General features: G+C 40.5%; 1 protein-coding gene across 1 annotated transcript in view; it reads right to left on the bottom strand.

Moving 5' to 3' along the window:
* LOC145359822 (uncharacterized) overlaps positions 1-19052 on the bottom strand; it is a 114755-nt gene that overhangs the window by 93538 nt on the left and 2165 nt on the right. The window contains exons 3-8 of the mRNA XM_080214605.1: positions 7682-7733; positions 4456-4615; positions 2840-2927; positions 2685-2741; positions 1888-2014; positions 116-198 (exon numbers count right to left, since the gene is read on the bottom strand). Coding sequence (XP_080070731.1) covers positions 116-198; positions 1888-2014; positions 2685-2741; positions 2840-2927; positions 4456-4615; positions 7682-7733 — 567 coding nt within the window. The remainder of the gene's footprint in view (positions 1-115; positions 199-1887; positions 2015-2684; positions 2742-2839; positions 2928-4455; positions 4616-7681; positions 7734-19052) is intronic.

Here is a 19052-nt window from a genome sequence, read left to right as displayed (position 1 = left end):
TTTTTTCATTCTTAATTGTAGCACTGAACATACTTGATTGAAACATATCTGAATTCATAGAATTTTGTTATGAATGAGGCAATATTACTTCCAAAGGGTCAGGTGAATATTTTACCTCCTCTTCCTGAAAGCACTGATCTTCAAATTGTTCAAACAGATCATTATGATCCATAGAGTATTGCTTTATGAGACCGAAATCTACAGGAGAGAAAGAAAATCCAGCTAAATTACAGAACAAGGATCAAGTTTAATCCTAAACTGCTAAAGCATAACTTCATAGAAAATCCTGGTGACAGCAGGAGAAGTAAACATTCTTTCATGGACTCAATTCAATACCCTCTTAAAAAGAATTAAAGGTTTCTTATTACACACCTTCCCAGATCATTCTACTTTGCATTATACATTGTTTAACTTTAACATGCTGCATAAAATTTCTGGTATGTCTTTCAACTGTTGAACACGTTTAGTTTTGAGTGTTCAAGAGAGGCATTAGATGGAGTGGCGAGGCAGAAAATTGCATGGCCGATGTCAAAACAGCATTGTATGCTAACTAATGTCTCAATCTACCCATTCTGCATACTTTCAGCACCCATGACAAGGTGCTTGGAGTGTGAGCATCATTTTGACAACAATAGGTGCAAGGAAGTTCTATCATTAATGAAATTAGGTTGATGAGGAACAGAGCAAATTCGGAACAAGCAACACTTAAGATATACCAAAACATATTCTGAAGACTGACAGGAACAGGCGCAATGGCTGTATAAATGCATTTAAAATTGGCAATTTTGAGATCATTTTTTAATGACGGTCTTTAAAAAGTCTGAAAAGACAAGATTTTTACATGCATAACGTTTTTGAAGAGCTGACACGCATGTTTGATTTTGGACCCAAAATAGACAACGGAATAAACTAAAAACAACATTACATAATTCATACTAATTGTCATTCAGAATCTGATTGCATAAATAATCTTAAATGTAGAAATGTTTTAATCATTTAGTTACTAGTGTTTTGTTTCATTAGTATCTATATATTCACAATGAAATTGGATAATTAGCACCTCCAGTTTGATTATTAGATTTTTGGGCTTTGATCCCTGAGAAACATGGGTCACTTTTACACAGGAATGTGAAAAGTTAGTTTTTTAGGCCAGAAACAATGGGACTGACACTTACAGGATGATATATGCTAACTTCATAATGGCATGGTTGCAAGATCACTTTTCTGTCTGTCTTATATACTAGGCACAATGGAACTTAAATTTTAAAGTCTTCCAAGTCTATTCATATAAATAAAATGCTATACACACAAAATCTGAACTGTTTATGTAAACTAAACTCATTTGAACTTACAACACAGGAAGATAACAACTGTCATGAAGCAAATTATAAATTGCTCTATATCACTTTTGCTTTCCCCACTCCTGTACTCTCTTTCCCCATTGCTTCCCTATGTCCAGTGCCACTGAAGAATGTCTCATGAGATAAATGCATCCCAAAGTTTACCCTAAACTTTCAACTTCTCAAGTAAATAAAAAACCTAAGAATTGTTAGTAGATATATTAAGTGCATAACACAAAAAAGTCTGCAAGCCATAGGCAAATACACCAGTGAGTTAAATTTGCCATCAAATGGTATATTTCCAAAGCACACGTTTAGCATTAGCATACAGCCAATGCACCAATGCTTTCCTGCAGTACGTTTTTGCTAACTTTCAAGTACTAGTAACTTGAAATATTTATCTTTCAACAAAATTTCAAGAGTTGTAAAATCCTTCCTGATTGAAAGATAGAGGCTCACTTTAAACAATGCATAAATTATCAACTGGATGTAGGAAAGAGTCTCAGAATTCTTAACAGACAGTAACATGTACTGAGGTAATACTCACAATGAAGACCAGTAAGAGCAAGGACTGTAGCCACCTGCATTTTATTCCCAAAAGTCAACGTCTTCCAGACATCCCGAAAAATCATTTGTTGCTTTACCACTTGTATTGCTTCTTCCAAAGTGGAACACTAAAAATAAATCTGAATTTATTTTCTGAATTAAAATGCACACGCTGCATCTTCAAGACATAATAAAGCACAAGACTCATAACTATCACAGTAAACAGAATGGGCAGGATTTTCCAGCTGCACTCGCCCCAAGACCAGAAAATCTCGCCCGAGATCAAATGGACCTTTGCACGGTCCGGTCCTGTCCACTACGATTCCCGTAGTGGGTGGGACAGGAAAATTCCACCCAGTAAGTCAAGATAGTGTCAATATATTATAAAACCTAGTTATAGATCTGTATGTAAAGGACACTACAGTTTAGTATTTTTAGTTATGTTAACCTTTGAACATAACCCAGAACATACCCTTTTCGCCATTTTGTTGGGTGATGCATCATCTTTAGTTGAACTTATATGATAAATATCCAGAAAATTTAAATATCAGAGGAGGAAGAAAATCCATAGGCATACACAAAATGATTTTTATCAAATAATATTTTTAAAGGACTAAGATCTTGTTTTGATAGATTGATCAGTGATACTTTCTGGACTTTGGATTTGGTCTGATACAGAGTGATGGCCCTGACCAAACCTTCACATTTCATAAATTTAGTTTAAATATTTATACTTTGTGTCATTTACAGCTTTTTAAGAATCAGTAATGCACAAATGGAAAATAACTGGGTTCTTACCTGAACAAGGTTTTCATCAACAACACGAACAAACTGGATCAGTAGTGGTCGCTTCAACTGAAAAAGGATTTGAAATTAGATGAAAAGCTAGCATTTAGGGGCATGAAAAAAGGAGCATGAAAATTAGGCCTTTCAACCATTCTGTTGGCACTTACAGCATAAACAAGCAGAGCCCTGTGTGCAGATTCCAAAAGGTCAATTATCTTCAGTGTTTTGAGATCAAGGTCCCGCAGTTCATCACAACTATGAAGGAAAAATGCTTTGTGAATAACATCCCACTATTGGACAAGGTCATATTACCCTCCTCATCCCTCCTGCACACAACCCTTTCAAAAGTCAGCTTAACCATGTAGATACTGATTAGTTTGATGTGGTTAAATTCATGCTCATGATAAGTAATATCAATGCTGAGGAATAGAAAACATAAAAACATGAAGGGGCAGAAACAGGTCCCTGAACAAGATCCCACGCAGGGATAAGGACAATCATAAACAGATCTTGTTAAATAAAGTTGAAAGGGGCAGAATAATAAGCTCCACGTTAAAGACAGAGAGAGGGATATGAGGAGCAGATTTGAAATTAAGTTTCAAGAGAAACCCAGAAGATCTGTGAAGCAGTCGAAGGTTGCAAACCAGAAGTGCAAAGGCACACTTATGGCGCAGTGGTGTTCTGCCAAAAATCTTAAAACGTGCTTGGAAGACAAGGCTTGAGTGTACTCGGAGAACGAGGAAGAAGGAATTTCAGAGTGTGAGATTGAAACCTTGGAAAGGATTCTTTTTTAAGCTGTCTGAATAGGATGAATATTTGGAGGGAATTCAATGCCAGGTTCTTCAAATGTGGAGATTGGAAACCTTTGTAAGAATGACAGAGTTTGGGTTGTTAGGAAAGCCACGGAATCTGCTTTGGTCACATCTGTCATTTGGAGCGTAGTGTGTCTGACCACAGCTCGCGCATACTTACCCGGAATATTAGAGTATGAGAGACATGTTTTATTTTTCTGATTGTGTCTGTAGAAATAGAATAAGGTTGAAGGAACAGTGAAAGTTTGAAGCATTGTTTTGTATTAAGATATTTCCAATCATCTTATCAGGTGCAATATAGTTTATTTACAATGTTTAATATTTTATTATTTATTAAAGTATATCAGCATACTCTTGTGAATTTGTTCAGTAATTTTCCACCACTTTCAAAAAAAAGTCCGAATCTATCAAGCCAGGTTCCTCTCTGCAATCTGACTTGTCAAGTAGTAATATCAGCTGTGACTACAACAGCCCTCATTGGAGGCATCAGCCGGCACTATTGCAAGTGAAAACAACACCCCATTCGTAACCCCACAATATGGACTGCCCATGTAATGTTCATGCAGTGTGGTCAAGGAACAGTTCATTTTAACCACCTCATGCATCCCTGGCATATATAGCTTTACATTTTGCATTTTCTAACTCAATTATATACTTTTTTGACAATATAATGCAAAGAGAGGAGATAACAACAATCAACAATTCTACGTGCAACGGAAAATCAAAATTTGTAAAAGATAGAAAATCTTACAATTCATCAGAAAGGATGGCAAGACTCAACAGTTTGGAGTTAAAGATCAGTAAACACTGGAAAATTTATACATAAAAGCTGGAAAGGATATAAGGAATACTATATAAAGATACCTTTCTATTGAAAATCTTGAACCAAAATTCACATACAAAATGATAGCCTTGCATGCTTAGAATTCTATGCTTTTGAGGATGCATGATATTGATTTAGCAGAACTTACTCATATTGGATGAGCTCTGCTTCAACTGCCCAGTTCCTGTGGCGTTCATCCAGGTAAGGCCTGCCAAAAAGAATTGGGCCCAGTAGCTGAACTTTCACAATGTGACAGTACCTCTTCAATACAGACATCCTCAGGTAACACCATCTCTTAGGGATCAACACTGGAAACAAGAACATGCATTACCTTAGGGGAAAAAGATGCTAGTTGGATACCTGATCCAGACAATCTTTCAACAACATAAGCGGCAAAAATAAAAATAAGGCAGTTAACATCAGAACAGTTAGTACCTCCACTATTACTATAACATTTATAAGAATTTTGCGTCCATTGTAAAATCAAGCCTCTCTTTTCTAAAATAACATTATATTTGTCATGCTGAATTGGACACAGCACAGAGAAATGTATTGAGCCATTCAAAATTAATAGACTAAAAACAAAACTGTGTTTAGCAGGTATCAAATTTCTTCCCTCATGTCTTCAGTGTTTGGTACAACTGTTGGTGCAGCAGCATTTTGTTCTACAAAATGATAAGATCACTACTTTGTGTCAGGTCAGTTCCAAATTCAGCCCATTTGTCAGGAATTTGGCAAGAATATCCCAACTTCTTCAGCTCAGTGAGAGGAAAGTAGAGGAGAAAACACAGGAGGGGAAAATCCTCCATTAAATCAGCAGCCTAGTTATTGCAGGTAGCTCCGGCATATTACGCTGCAGCAACTTAAAGCCTAGGCATTGGGGTGCTTGCCTAGTATCTTCATGAAGGAATGTCAATTTTACACCAAAACATATAAAAAAGTAGAATATGTGAGCAAAAAAAAAACTGCCTTAACCTTCATCTTACAAATGCCTTTTTAATAAAAATTGTAACAGCATTATATGGAAATCCTGCGCTACAATGCAGTGGGTATCCTAAAATAATTTGCAATATTTGGAACAGGTAACAGATAACGGTGCAAAATATCAGTTACACTTGTGTTGCAATAACGTTCTACCATAAATCAAACTGGCATCAGTAACTTTAAAAATATTCTCCCTCGAACTTGGTAGGCAAAACCGCTTGTAATGTGCCATTTCAGTTCACGAACAAATGGATCAGAAATTCAAGACCCGGAACTTTGACAAAACTTAAGTACTTTATTCCAAATGATCCCATTACTACACATGATAACTACACTGTTTTCAATTGTTTTCTCCATAATTTCTAATTCAAAATTTCAAGATTTCAAAATTCTAAACCTGACACAAAATAAACTTGGAAGAGGATAAGCTGCCAAAGGCCAGGAGCATTTGCTCCTCGAACACAAGAAAAAGTCAAGTTTAACAAAGAATTGGCAAAATCAAGTCCGTGATAATTATTCAACATTTAATCCAATCTTCATTCCATCGTTTTGGCAATTATTTTTGTAAGAATCGAGGGAACAGATGTTACGGCTGGTAACAGAATACATTCAACGGAAGCAAAGCAGTCCATTGCTCTACTTTAGCCCCAAACAGAGCAACTGTTATAACAAAATGACTTGCCAATGTCCACTTTTGTGGTCTCATTAGACGATATAACCAATCAGGTCCCAACCTAATGGTTTGATTCCATGTGGGAATTGAATTCAGATTATTTAAACGTTTTTCATACAAGACCTTCATAAGCAAGAGGTGGATAGGAGGCTTTCATTCAGTCTCTGTGGCATTTAAATCTGTATACAAAGTTGAAACAAAAACAGTGAAGTGTTCTTAGCCAACTCAAACCTATTGCTTTTGAAAACGTTTAAACATTGTCTTTTTGCTTTGATTCACTAAACCAGACACTATTTTCCAGCTGAACAAAGTGGTCTGCTCCATTGTCTCAGTCAATGCTTACTTAACATAGTCTTCAGAGATACACAACTGTGGTCCACAATAATACATTCTACAAAATTCCTTTCGTTTGGGAAACTAACTATTTTCAACTTAACTTTACAATGAATCAGCCATCTGTGATTTTATCACCTGGAGAACTAGAATAAAATCTGACTGTTTCTTCAATGTGCTGCCTGCTTCTGCAATCCTTAAATCAAATAATTTACCACAGCACAGCTAAAATTAGAGCTTACTTTAACTTTTGTACCTAGTTCTCAACCTTCCTTCCATCCTAAGATCAGAAATGGGGATGTTCGCTGATGACTATAATTTGTTCAGCATCATTTGCAACTGCTCAGATACTGAAGCAGCCCATGTCCAAATGCATCAATACCTGGACATTATCCAGGCTTGGGCTGACAAGTGGCAAATAACATTTGCATCACATAAATGCCAGAAAATTACTATCTCCAATAAGAAAGATCTATCACCCTTGACACTCAATGGCATTACCATTGCTGAATCCCCCACTACCAATATTCTGGAGGCTATCATTGACCAGAAACTGAATTGTACAGCCACATAAGTACTGTGGCTATCAGAGCAAATCAAAGGCTAGGCATCTTACAGTGACTGACTTACTTCCTCGCTCCCCAAAGCTTATTCACCATCTACAAGGCACAAGTCAGAAGTGTAAAGACATGCTGGTTAGGTGCAATGGCCATGCTAAATTCTCCCTCAGCGTACCCAAGCAGATGCTGGACTGTGGCGACTAGGGAATTTTCACAATAACTTCATTGCAGTGTTAAATGTAAGTTTACTTGTGGCACTAATAAATAAGCTTTATAAACTTTAGTCTTCACTTATCTTGAGTGCAGCTTCAAGAAGCTCAATACTACCCAAGACAAAGGAACCAGCTTGATTGCTATCCCTCCAAACATTCATTCCCTCCACCACTGATGGACAGTGGCATCTGTGTGTGCCACCTACAAGCAACACTGTAGGAACTCACTAAGGTTCTTTAGGCAACACCTTCCAAACCCATAACTACTACCATCCAAAGGATAAGAGGAACAGGTACCTGGGAAGACCACCAGCTGGAAGTTCCCTTCCAAGCCCTCATCATTCTGACTTGGAAACATAACACTATTCTTTCAGTGTCACTAGATCAGAATCCAAGAACTCTTTCACTAACAACACTGTGGGTGTACTTACACCTCAGGGATGCAGCGCTTCAAGGAGGAAGCTCAGCAGCATCTTTTCAAGCGCAATTAGGGATGGGCAATAAATGCTGGTTTAGCCAGTGACACCCACATCCATAATGAATAAAAAAAAGTTAACTGTACATTAGTCAATCTTATCTCCCAAACAGAAATGGGTCATCAAGTTTTCTTACCTTCATAGCTTAGCTGTGGTGGATCAATTGGAGGAAACCATGGTTTCAAATCCTATAATTATAATTAAACAACTTTATTAGTAACACATTCATCCCATTACAAAAACAACCAAAATTTGGGACAGTTGACAGAAATCTAATTTATTTGCAATAAGTAGAGGCTGCTTTCCCTGACTGACTCTTGAATTAGAATCATAGTCTTAGGATAAGAGGTCATCATTTAGGACTGAGATGAGGAGAAATGTCTTCATTCAAAGAGCAGAGAATCAGGGCAGTACAGTGGTTAGCACTGCTGCCTCATAGCGCCTAGGACCAAGTTTCAATTTCGGCCTTGGGTGACTGTGTGGAGTTTGCACATTCTCCCACATCTGCATGGGTTTCATCTGCGTGCTCCAGTTTCCTCACACACTTCAAAGATGTACGGGTTAGGTTGATTGGCCATGCTAAATTGCCCCTTAGTGTCAGGGAGACTATCAGGGTGAATACATGTCAGGGGACTAGCAGATTAAATACATGGGGTTAAGGGGGATAAGGCCTCGATGGGATCGTTGTCAGCGCAGACTTGACAGGCTGAATAGCAGAATCTCTGCCAATGCAGAATTAAATGATCTTAGGAATTCATCATCAAGAGAACTGCAGATGCTCAGACTTGAATATATTTAAGACCAAGATCAAAAATATTTGGACATTAAAGGAATAAGGGATATGCAGAGGAGAGGAAGAAAGTGGAGTTGAGACAGGAGCAGGTTACAAGTTAATCTGCTGCTACTATAACATTTTTCTATTTGATGCAATATTTTCTAGACATTTAGTCACACCTAGTATTTAAAAATTCAGGATGACATTAAGCAGACTTGATGGATGCTGGAAATTGAAAAGACTCTACGTCCCTGAAGATCTCAAAAGGAATTTCTTGAAGCTTTTTAAACCTTCAAACATACTACTTTTCTATTAATTGAAAGACGCAAAGCATTCATAACAGCAAACTCTGCTGATGCATACTTTATTTTGAAATGAAGTTCCAAACAATAATGGAATCTGGTTTTGGTAATTTCTGTTCAGAAATATGAAAACTACACAGTGGTCATCATTTTACTACACTTCTTTTTCCCAAAAGGGCTGTATGCACTGTGTGGAGTTTGCACGTTCTCCCCGTGTCTGCGTGGGTTTTCTCTGGATGCTTTGGTTTCCTCCACAGCCCAAAGATGTGCAGGTTAGGTTGACTGGCCATGCTAAATTGACCCTAATGTCAGGAGATTGGCAAGATAAATATGTGGGATTATGGTTGGTGTAGACTTAATGGGCCAAATGGCTGCCTTCTGCACTGTAGGGATTCTATGGTTCTATGACTTGTTCCACTCGTCAATTGAATCCTAGACTAATGGAGTTGTAAAGATCTTTGAATATTTCTTGATACCCCTGCCTAATAACAAACTGTCAATCTATCTTGAAAATTTCAATTGACTAAGCATCTATGGCCTTTTCAGGAAAAATTTCTGCGAAACTTTTTGCAAAAAGATGTTTCCTAATTCAACTGAGTGATACACGTTGTTCCCCCACCAGTGGAAACTGTTTTATTTCATCTACACCACTGAATCCATTTAGCATTTCAAACACAATTAAATTAGTTGTCAACCGTTGAAACTTAAGATATGTTTACGTAACCTGACCTCATAATTATACGCTCTAAACTTTGATATACATCTGACAAATCTACAGGGAACTGCCTCCAAGGTCAATATAACCGTCTTCAAGTACAGTGCGCAAAAACTAAACTAGTACTCCAGATAGGGTCCAGCCAGAACATGAAAACTGAAGCATTACTTCCTCCCAATTTGTATTCTTGTTCCCTGAAAATAAAGGCAACATTTCACAAGTATTTTGTGTACTTTTATAGCATTTACAAAATGTATGTACTTGCGACAATCAAATCCCTGTTCTCCACAGTTCCCAGTGTCTTGCCATTACAATATTTGACTTTTCTTTTTTGAATGCAAAATTGATTCCCAATGCATCCCCCCTCCCTATTGAATTTCATCTGCTACAATATTGCTACCCATTTAAATCCACTCATATTCATTTGTAACCTGTTGCTCCCATCTATACAACTTAGTGTCATCACACATACAAGCATAAAAATATCCCACTTTCTGCATTCATGTTTGGACAGACTGTTTTACAGTCAACTGCTACTATTTCATGCAATTTAAAAAGAAAAGTAATTCACTTCCCTGCCAATCAATTTTGAAATTGTGAAAATAGTTCACAGATAAAAGTTAAAAAATATGATGGAACATTTGCAATGTGATATTGTCCCAGCTTCGCCTGATCATTTTAGCTTAAAATTACCAGTACGTAATCAACACAAACCTGCTTTAAATACTTCAAACTGCAACATTCATTAAGATTTGCTTCAACAAGTCCAGGAAGTTATAAATAACAACTGTCACCGTTTCATTTTATTAATTTTTATGAATATTTTTATTGACCGCTTTCCATTTTACCACAAGAAGTGACACTTCCCAAAAACCTTGTACAGCAGTGATCATTATTCTACATACACATAAAAGATCAGCAAATATTCAAATAAATGGTTCAGATTCTCAATCACAGCAGTCAGTGTCTCCTTTTGTACGAATAATGATAGGATACCAGAAGGAATGGGGGAATCGCAGGATAAAGCCATCAGGATATGCTACCACGATGCATGCCCTCTTCCACAGGACAATAAAAACAGAGCTATACAATATATGGGACCCTTTATGGGGTAAAATATGGCCCAACAGGACCTAACTCAGCATCCCAAGATCTCCAAGCAATGAAAGAATACTCCAGAACATCAAGATAAACCAAGATGGTACAAGATGAGACATGGTAGTGTACACTCCAGTGCAGAGGAGCCAGTGAGCCTAGGATTATTAAGGCACACCAACACAACAGACCTCATTCCCCTTCAGACATATTAGAGGCACTGTTAAGGCCCCACCATCACCAGAAAATTAAACCAAAAAAAACCCTACTGAAGAAGAGAAGAAAAATCGTCAAGACAACCATCGACGGAATATGTCGGGAAGAGATAAATCTCCTCCTTCCAGTAAGGGAAACCCTCGAGAATTATATATAACAAACCAGAACCTGTACCAACACCTCACTTATCCAGATAATGAAAGGAAATACCAGGATTAACCAATAGACACCAAACATGGTCTAGCAGTGTCCGCTTTTGCAGAAAGGATACCAGGAACAGAACAGCATACCTTCACAAGAAATAGTGTACTGCCCCTCAAAGGGAGTCCAAGTCTCAAGGCAGAACACAGTCTGGAAGTTGCAATATAAGACCACTTGGTGGAGGGCGTCCTATTCCGCCATCCAGCCAAATCACCAACTGAAGAAAGGCTCTAAAAATATTAAACTGAAGCAGTTAGACACACACTCAGTCTCCACAGCCAACAGGATACTAGATCCCTACGTGAACAAAGTCTCAAGGAGATTAGTTCCAAAGCTCCAAAAATGGGTGATCTCAGCAAAGAGTGATTTACAGTCCATGCAACAAAGTCTCCACCTGACCTGGATAAAATTACACTGCCCTAATGTAGCCAATCAAGTTAAATTAGGATCTATGACACACTAGAATAAGGACCGTCAGGCCAAGAATACTCACATCATTCTTATACGTTGAACAAAGCAAACTACTGCTATCACTAAATACCCCAGAGATGCCACTTAGGCTCCACCAATGAGAGTCGATCCATTTCCCTTCACCAAAGAAACTCTAACAAGGGTTGACATGGATGACATGCCCACCATACATTACATGAGCCAAGTAAACAAGTAATTACTGTCACTACCTGCGTGGCCAACTGAATATAGAAGACCAAAGGTTAGAGATACAAGAGTTACCAAATACACCCGGGAGTACACCAGTACACATTTCCCCCTACCCCAACAACACCAAAGGCGCCAACGACAGAATAATAGAATCCAGGGTATGATCTTAAGGAAAAGGTTCTATGTGCTGAGTGAGCTAGAAAATGAGAGAGAATCACGCTGGATTTCTTGGCAAGCTGCAAGCCTGAGCTCACTGGTTAAGCCAGCTGCCATGCTCTTGGGGTACCAATGCACAGGCATCCCAATATCCTAAAGTCACCACGTGCCTTTCAACCCCCATGCTGGTCGACCACCTCCCAGTTGATCACCCTGTGTACCCTTCTACCCACCCACCCATGCCAATCACCACAGCCACACAGAGGTCTCTCCCTCCCCGATCACCAACACTGCAGTTCCCTCCTTTGCAATCACCACCCCTGCAGAGTTTCCTTCCTTCTCTGATCAGCCCCCCTTGCAGAGTTGCCCCCTCCCCCAATCAACCCTCCAGAATTCCCTCCCCTCCCCAATAACCATCCCTGCAGAGCTCCCCTTCCTTCCCCCCACTACCACAGTCCCACCCCCATTCAGGATCCATCCTCCCTTAGGCCCCAATACTATTACAGTACCCGGCGGGCACTGCCCCAAGGATACTATCCGGCCATGCCCCTGACAACCCAGGGGATTCAATGGTCTCCAATTCTCCTAGCGAGGCCATCACATCTGGTCTCCACTGGTGGAGAGACCAGCTGTGATTCTTGCCAGTGAAAAACTCAACCAGTGAAAAGGTAGCATCCAGCAATAGTGTCCAGGACTCGCTAATGACATGTAAATCATGTCATTAATACTGAAATTGGCTTTGCACCATTTCTGGGTCAAAACCAATTTTGCCAGCTAAATAGGGCTGGAACAATAGTGGGGGGGACGGGGGTGGGGGTGGGCAATTTTTCCTCTCATCTGATCATATCAGCTCGCATTTCTGAACAACAGGCAGGTCAAGGTCACAGGATCGTGCCACTAGTCTTTTCCACGATACATGATCTGTCTGTATCTTCATAGGAGACAAGTATGGATTCCTTAGTTCCAAAATGATGAAAGGAAAATGCATACCAATAGTTCTAACAGAAGTTTTCCCTCACCCACAATGAGCATTTATAAGGCAGTGCCAACTACCTGTATACCAAACCACCTCCCCACCATCCTGCTGTGGTGCTACTCATCTCATCTATAAACAAAGTGAAAGGTACAAAAAAAACTCCCTCAGTGTAAATGTACAGCATGCAAAAAATAAAACAGGTAAATACCACACAACCTTCATGTCATCCAACCAACTCAGCATGTTCCCCAATAGAAACGAGAAATATAATCAATCCATAAGCACTGAAACCCATTAATTAGAATTTGGCACAGGTCCAGAAGCAGGGTGGGCAAGACCCCCTTATCCACCCCGCCCCCCCAGGACCACATACCAAAACAAGATTGAATGCAAATGGTAATGCACATTAAGCTAAGGCTTCCCTGTTCCACCAAAGAGAAAAAAATTCTGATTTTCCAGCATAATAGGATATCAACAAAAGCCTGTGTGCTCATATATCATACAACCGTGTCAGGATAAAAGACAGTATTGCGAAATCAGGCGTATGATAGTACTGGAACAAAGTTCAAGATTAATGATGAATTGCAGGATAATATAACCATTCACAGAGCTTGAAAAGATAAAAGGCACAACAGAATCGTTGAGCAACATCCAGGATTCATCCAGAGTTTTACTGAAGCCTTTCCACCTCCACCATGCTGTTGTCCCGAAGAGAAACCTAGGCTCTGGTGGGTGGCAAAGAGCCATCATGTCCCACCGCTTCCAGCGCTTCTTGAAGAAAACCGAGGACAGGACAAAGTAAGACCAGTGGTCAAAGTGTTCAACTGACCTCAGGCCTCGAAAATCAGATACAATGTGCTCCATTAGCTGTTAATAAAGGATAATATCAGGGCAGTATAAGAGAAGATATGGGGTCCAAACAGCAAAATGTGGAATCGTTGCAGGTGGAGATAAGAAACAGTAAGGGGAGTAAGTCACTGGTGGGTGTGGTCTATAGGCCCCCAAATAATAATTTTGAGGTGGGGCAGACAATAAACAAGCAAATAATTGATGTGTGCAAAAATGGAACGGCGATAATTATGGGGATTTTAATCTGCATATTGATTGGTTGACTCAAGTCGGACGCAGAATGCTGTCGGGATAGTTTCCTTGAACAGTATGTAATGGAACCTACGAGGGAGTGAGTTATGTTAGATCTGGTACTGTGTAACAAGGCAGGTAGATTTAGGGATCTTGTTGTGAGGGATCCTCTTAGGATGAGTGATCACAATATGGTTGAATTTCTGATGCAGATGGAGGGTGAGAAAGTAGGGTCCCGAACCAGTGTCCTCTGCTTGAACAGACGGGAGTATGATAAGATGACGGCGGAAATGGCTAATGTAGATCGGGGCCGCAGATTGGTTGGTAGGACAGCTGAGGAACAGTGGAGGTTTTTTAAGGAGATCTTTTTCAGTACTCAGCAGAAATTTATTCCCATGTAAAGGAGGATTGTAAGAAAAGGAATAACTAGCCGTGGATATTGAAGGAAATAAAGGAGAGTATTAAATTAAAAACTGACGCGTACAGAGCGGCTAAAAATAGTGGGGAATTAGGAGACTGAGAAAGATTTAAAAAACAACAAAGAATGACTAAGAAAGCGATAAAGAAAGGAAAGATAGAGTATGAAGCTAGACTAACTCTAAATATTAAAAATGATAGTAAAAGGTTTTACAAATATATAAAGAGGAGACTGGCTAGAGTGAATGTTGGAGGACGAGAGGGGGGATTTAGCGGTGGGTAACGAGGAAATGGCTGAGACTTTAAATAAGTTTTTTTGTGTCTTCACGGAGGAGGACACAAATAGCTTACCGAATATTAAAGATAGAGGGTTGGTAGGAGATGAGGTCCTTAATACAATTACTGTTACTAGAGAGGTAGTGCTTGGTAGACTAACGGGACTGGAGGTAGACAAGTCCCTGGGGCCGGACGGAATGCATCCTAGGGTTCTGAAAGCAATGGCAGAAGTAATAGCAGATGCCTTGGTAATTATTTATCAAAATTCGCTGGACTCTGGGGAAGTGCCGGCGGATTGGAAAACAGCTAATGTTACACCGCTGTTTAAAAAAGGTAGCAGACAAAAGGCAGAGAACTACACACCGGTTAGCTCAACGCCCATAGTTGGAAAAATGCTAGAATCCATCATCAAAGAAGAAATAGCAGGACACCTAGAAAAGAATGGTCTGATCAAACAGACGCAGCACGGATTTGTGAAGGGGGAGTCGTGTTTAACAAATTTACTGGATTTTTATAAAGATGTGACTAGTGCCATAGACAGAGGGGAAGCAGTGGATGGGGTGTTTTTAGATTTCTAGAAGGAGTTCGATAAGGTGCCTCACAAAAGGTTGCTGCAGAAGGTTAGGGTACACGGAGTTGGGGGTAAAGTGTTAGTGCAGATTGAGGATTGGTTATCGAACAGGAAGCAGAGTGTTGGAATCAATGGATGCTTTTCTGGTTGGCAGTTGGTGACTAGTGGAATGCCGCAGGGATCAGTGCTGGGGCCTCAACTGTTTACCACATACATAGACGATCTGGAGGAGGGGCTGAGTATAGGATAACAAAAATTGCTGATGACACGAAGATGAGTGGAAAAGCAAATTGCGTGGAGGACGCGGAAAGTCTGCAGAGAGATCTGGATAGGCTGTGAGTGGGCGATGACCTGGCAGATGGAGTACAACGTTAGCAAACGTGAAGTTATCCACTTTGGAGAAATAGTAGGAAGGAATATTACTTAAAGCGTGAAAAACTGCAGCATACCACTGTGCAGAGTGACCTGGGGGTTCTTGTGCACGAATCCCAAAAACTCAGCCTGCAGGTGCAGCAGGTGATCAAGAAGGCGAATGGAATAGAACATAGAACACTACAGCACAAACAGGTCCTTCGGCCCACAAGTTGTGCCGATCACATCCATACCTACCAAGCCGTAGAACTATCTGTAACTCCCAAACCCATTAAATCCCATATACTCATCCCGAAGTCTTTTAAATGACCCCAGCGAGTTCGCCTCCACCACCACCGACGGCAGCCGATTCCACTCACTCACCACCCTCTGAGTGAAAAACTTACCCCTAACATCTCCTCCGTACTTGCTTCCCAGCACCTTAAACCTGTGTCCTCTCGAAGCGACCATTTCAGCCCTGGGAAATAGCCTCTGAGAATCCACCCTATCTATTCCTGTCAACATTTTATAAACCTCTATTAGGTTGCCTCAACCTTCGTCTCTCCAGGGAGAAGAGTCCTAGCTCTCTCAACCTATCTTCATAAGGCAGGCTTCCCAATTCAGGCAACGTCCTTGTAAATCTCCTCTGCACCCACTCAACAGCTTCCACATCCTTCCTGTAGTGAGGCGACCAGAACTGCACACAGTACTCCATGTGGGGTCTAACAAGGGCCCTATAAAGTTGCAGCATTACCTCCCGACTCCTAAACGCAATCCCTTGATTAATGAAGGCCAGTACACCATACCCCTTCTTGACCACATCCTCCACCTGCGAGGTCGATTTAAGAGTCCTTTGGACCCGGACCCCAACATCCTTCTGCTCTTCAACACAGCTAAGACTCCTACCCTTGATATTGTATTCCTTCATCCCATTGGTCCTGCCAAAATGGACCACTACACATTTATCCGCGTTGAAGTCCATCTGCCACTTCTCCGCCCAGTCTTGCATCCTATCTATGTCATGCTGCAACTTCTGACATCCCTCCAGACTATCCACAACACCACCAACATTCGTATCGTCGGCGAACTTACTAACCCATCCCTCCACTTCCTCATCCAGGTCATTTATGAAAATGACAAACAGCAAGGGTCTTAGAAAAGATCCCTGGGGCACTCCACTGGTGACCGACCTCCATGCAGGAAAAGACCCATCCACAACCACTCTCTGCCTTCTGCAGGCAAGCCAGTTCTGGATCCACAAGGTCAAAGCCCCTTGGATACCATGCCCTCTCATCTTCTCAAGAAGTCTTGCATGGGGGACCTTATCAAACACCTTGCTGAAGTCCATGTAAACCACGTCCACTGCTCTTCCTTCGTCAATGTGCTGTCACATTTTCAAAGAACTCAACTAGACTCGTAAGGCATGACCTGCCCGTGACAAAGCCGTACTGACTACTTCTGATCATACTAAATTTCTCTAAATGCTCATAAATCTTGTCCCTCAGAATCCTCTCCATCAACTTACCAACCACTGAGATCAGACTCACCAGTCGGTAATTTCCCAGGCTATCCCTGTTCCCTTTCTTGAAAATAGGAACTACATCTGCAATCCTCCAAATGTTGGCCTTTATCGCGAGGTGAATAGAATATACAAGCAGGGAGGTCTTGCTGCAACTGTACAAGGCACTGGTGAGGCCACAACTGGAGTACTGTGTGCAGTTTTGGTCCCCTTATTTGCAAAAGGATATATTGGCCTTGGAGGAGTACAGACAAGGCTGATACCGGAGATGAGGGGGTTAGCTTATGAGGTGAGATTAAATAGACTGGGCCTGTACTCGTTGGAGTTTAGAAGGCTGAGGGGGGATCTTATAGGGACTTACAAGATAATGAAGGGGCTGGATAGGGTAGAGGTAGAGAGATTCTTTTCACTTAGTAAGGAAAACAGAACTAGAGGGCACAGCCTCAAAGTAAGGGGGGGGGTGCAGTTTAGAACAGAGTTGAGGGGGAACTTCACTCAAAGGGGGTGAATCTCTGGAATTCTCTGCCCATTGAAGTGGTGGAGGCTACCTTGTTGAATATATTTAAGTCATGGGTAGATAGATTTCTGATAGACAAGGGAATTAAGGGTTATGGGGAGAAAGCGGGCAAGTGGAACTGATCCACTGCAGATCAGCCATGATCTTATTGAATGGTGGGGCAGGCTCGAAGGGCTAAATGGCCTACTCCTGCTCCTATTCCTTATGTTCTTGTCGAGATTGAAAAGCCCAGCTTTCAAATTAAGATTATGAAAGCACGGCAGCTAAGTATCAAATTAGACTGGGAATTCATTCCCTGTTCTCCTCAAAAGACTGGGTGCATGGTACTTCTTCTCCAGGCCCAACTCCTGGAATCAACCAGGATGTTCGACATGCTATGCAGCAGAATTTCCAAGGAGAGATGGCGAACCTCCAACGAGGAAACTGCCCTCTCAACTGGCAGCATTCTTTTCGGAGCTTCATCCATTCTCTTTAGAGCATCTCATGGTTCATCAATGTGAGCACCAATAATCGGAGCCAAGACTGCTGCTCACAACTTCACTCAAGGGCTGCCATCATCTTGATGACTATGGCACCGCCAAAGCATAGGCCCGTACACCATCAAACAAACAAACATTCCCTTGACTTAATTCAGCTGCCCGTTCCCAAAATTTAGCCCGATCTTCCAGGAACATAGCACAGATTATATACAAACCAAGTAATTATGGATTGTGCATCAGGATTAATAAAACAATTAAAAGATGAGTAGTGCTAGCACTTGCAAAAATGTGGTCCCTCCTGCACTTACATCAGACAATCCCTATTTTATTCCACATGTATCTGGGTGCAAAGGAGCTTGGTACACATTCAGATTTGGCAACCCTGTGTCAATGTCACACAATCTCTGAATTGGTTTCATAGATGGCTTCTACCTGTGCAATGGAGTAAAAACTTCTGCTTCCCATTATATTGGCATCATAAACATTGCTCTTAAACACAATTATAACGTTGCTAGTGACCAGATTGACTCTTTCCATAATGAATTTCAATGTATTCGGCAAAATGCATTTTTTAAAAGACTGGAAATCTTCTTCAGATTTCCTCATAAAGTAATGCTAAAAGATACGGAAAATCTGCACATATGACGGAACTACAGTAGCAAGGAAATGGGCTTGGAACACATTGACTGCCGATAAATCCAAACAGTAGTATTGATACTTCATTCACCTCTGTATGAGCCACTGACAAAACATGCAAGCTTTAATCAATTTTCTTGCTCTGATTTTTTTCCAAACACCATCAGGCCTGCTGTCCTCAAAAAAGTGTGGCTGAATTCAAGCATTTGGTTGATAATAAAAGAAAGATCACAATTTACATTTGTGCACTGACTAGATTTTTAAAAAATAATCGTGTACAACGTTCTTGATGCTCAGAGATGGCAAAATGGAAAATGAACATTATAAGCTCATGTCTTGTTCACCTGAACCACAGTTCCCATTTATTATGAACAAATTATGTCTGCAGAATGTTTGGAAAATGGTGAGAATCTTAATGTCTTGTCCTGTACACTTCACATGGGAAATGAGTCACTGCGCATTGTTGCTTTTGTACTACTACAGATTTTTTTTTAAAGTACAACTGAATAGATATTTCTTCAGCTTGTCAAAATGCACTTTGATCACAAAAATTATCGGATTCCAT

The sequence above is a fragment of the Carcharhinus amblyrhynchos genome, chromosome 29 (assembly GCF_965287045.1).
Source record: "Carcharhinus amblyrhynchos chromosome 29, sCarAmb.v2.hapA, whole genome shotgun sequence".
Classification (NCBI taxonomy): Eukaryota; Metazoa; Chordata; class Chondrichthyes; order Carcharhiniformes; family Carcharhinidae; genus Carcharhinus; species Carcharhinus amblyrhynchos.
The sequence above is the reverse complement of the archived record's forward strand: the minus strand, read 5'-3'. Positions and strand labels throughout refer to the sequence as shown.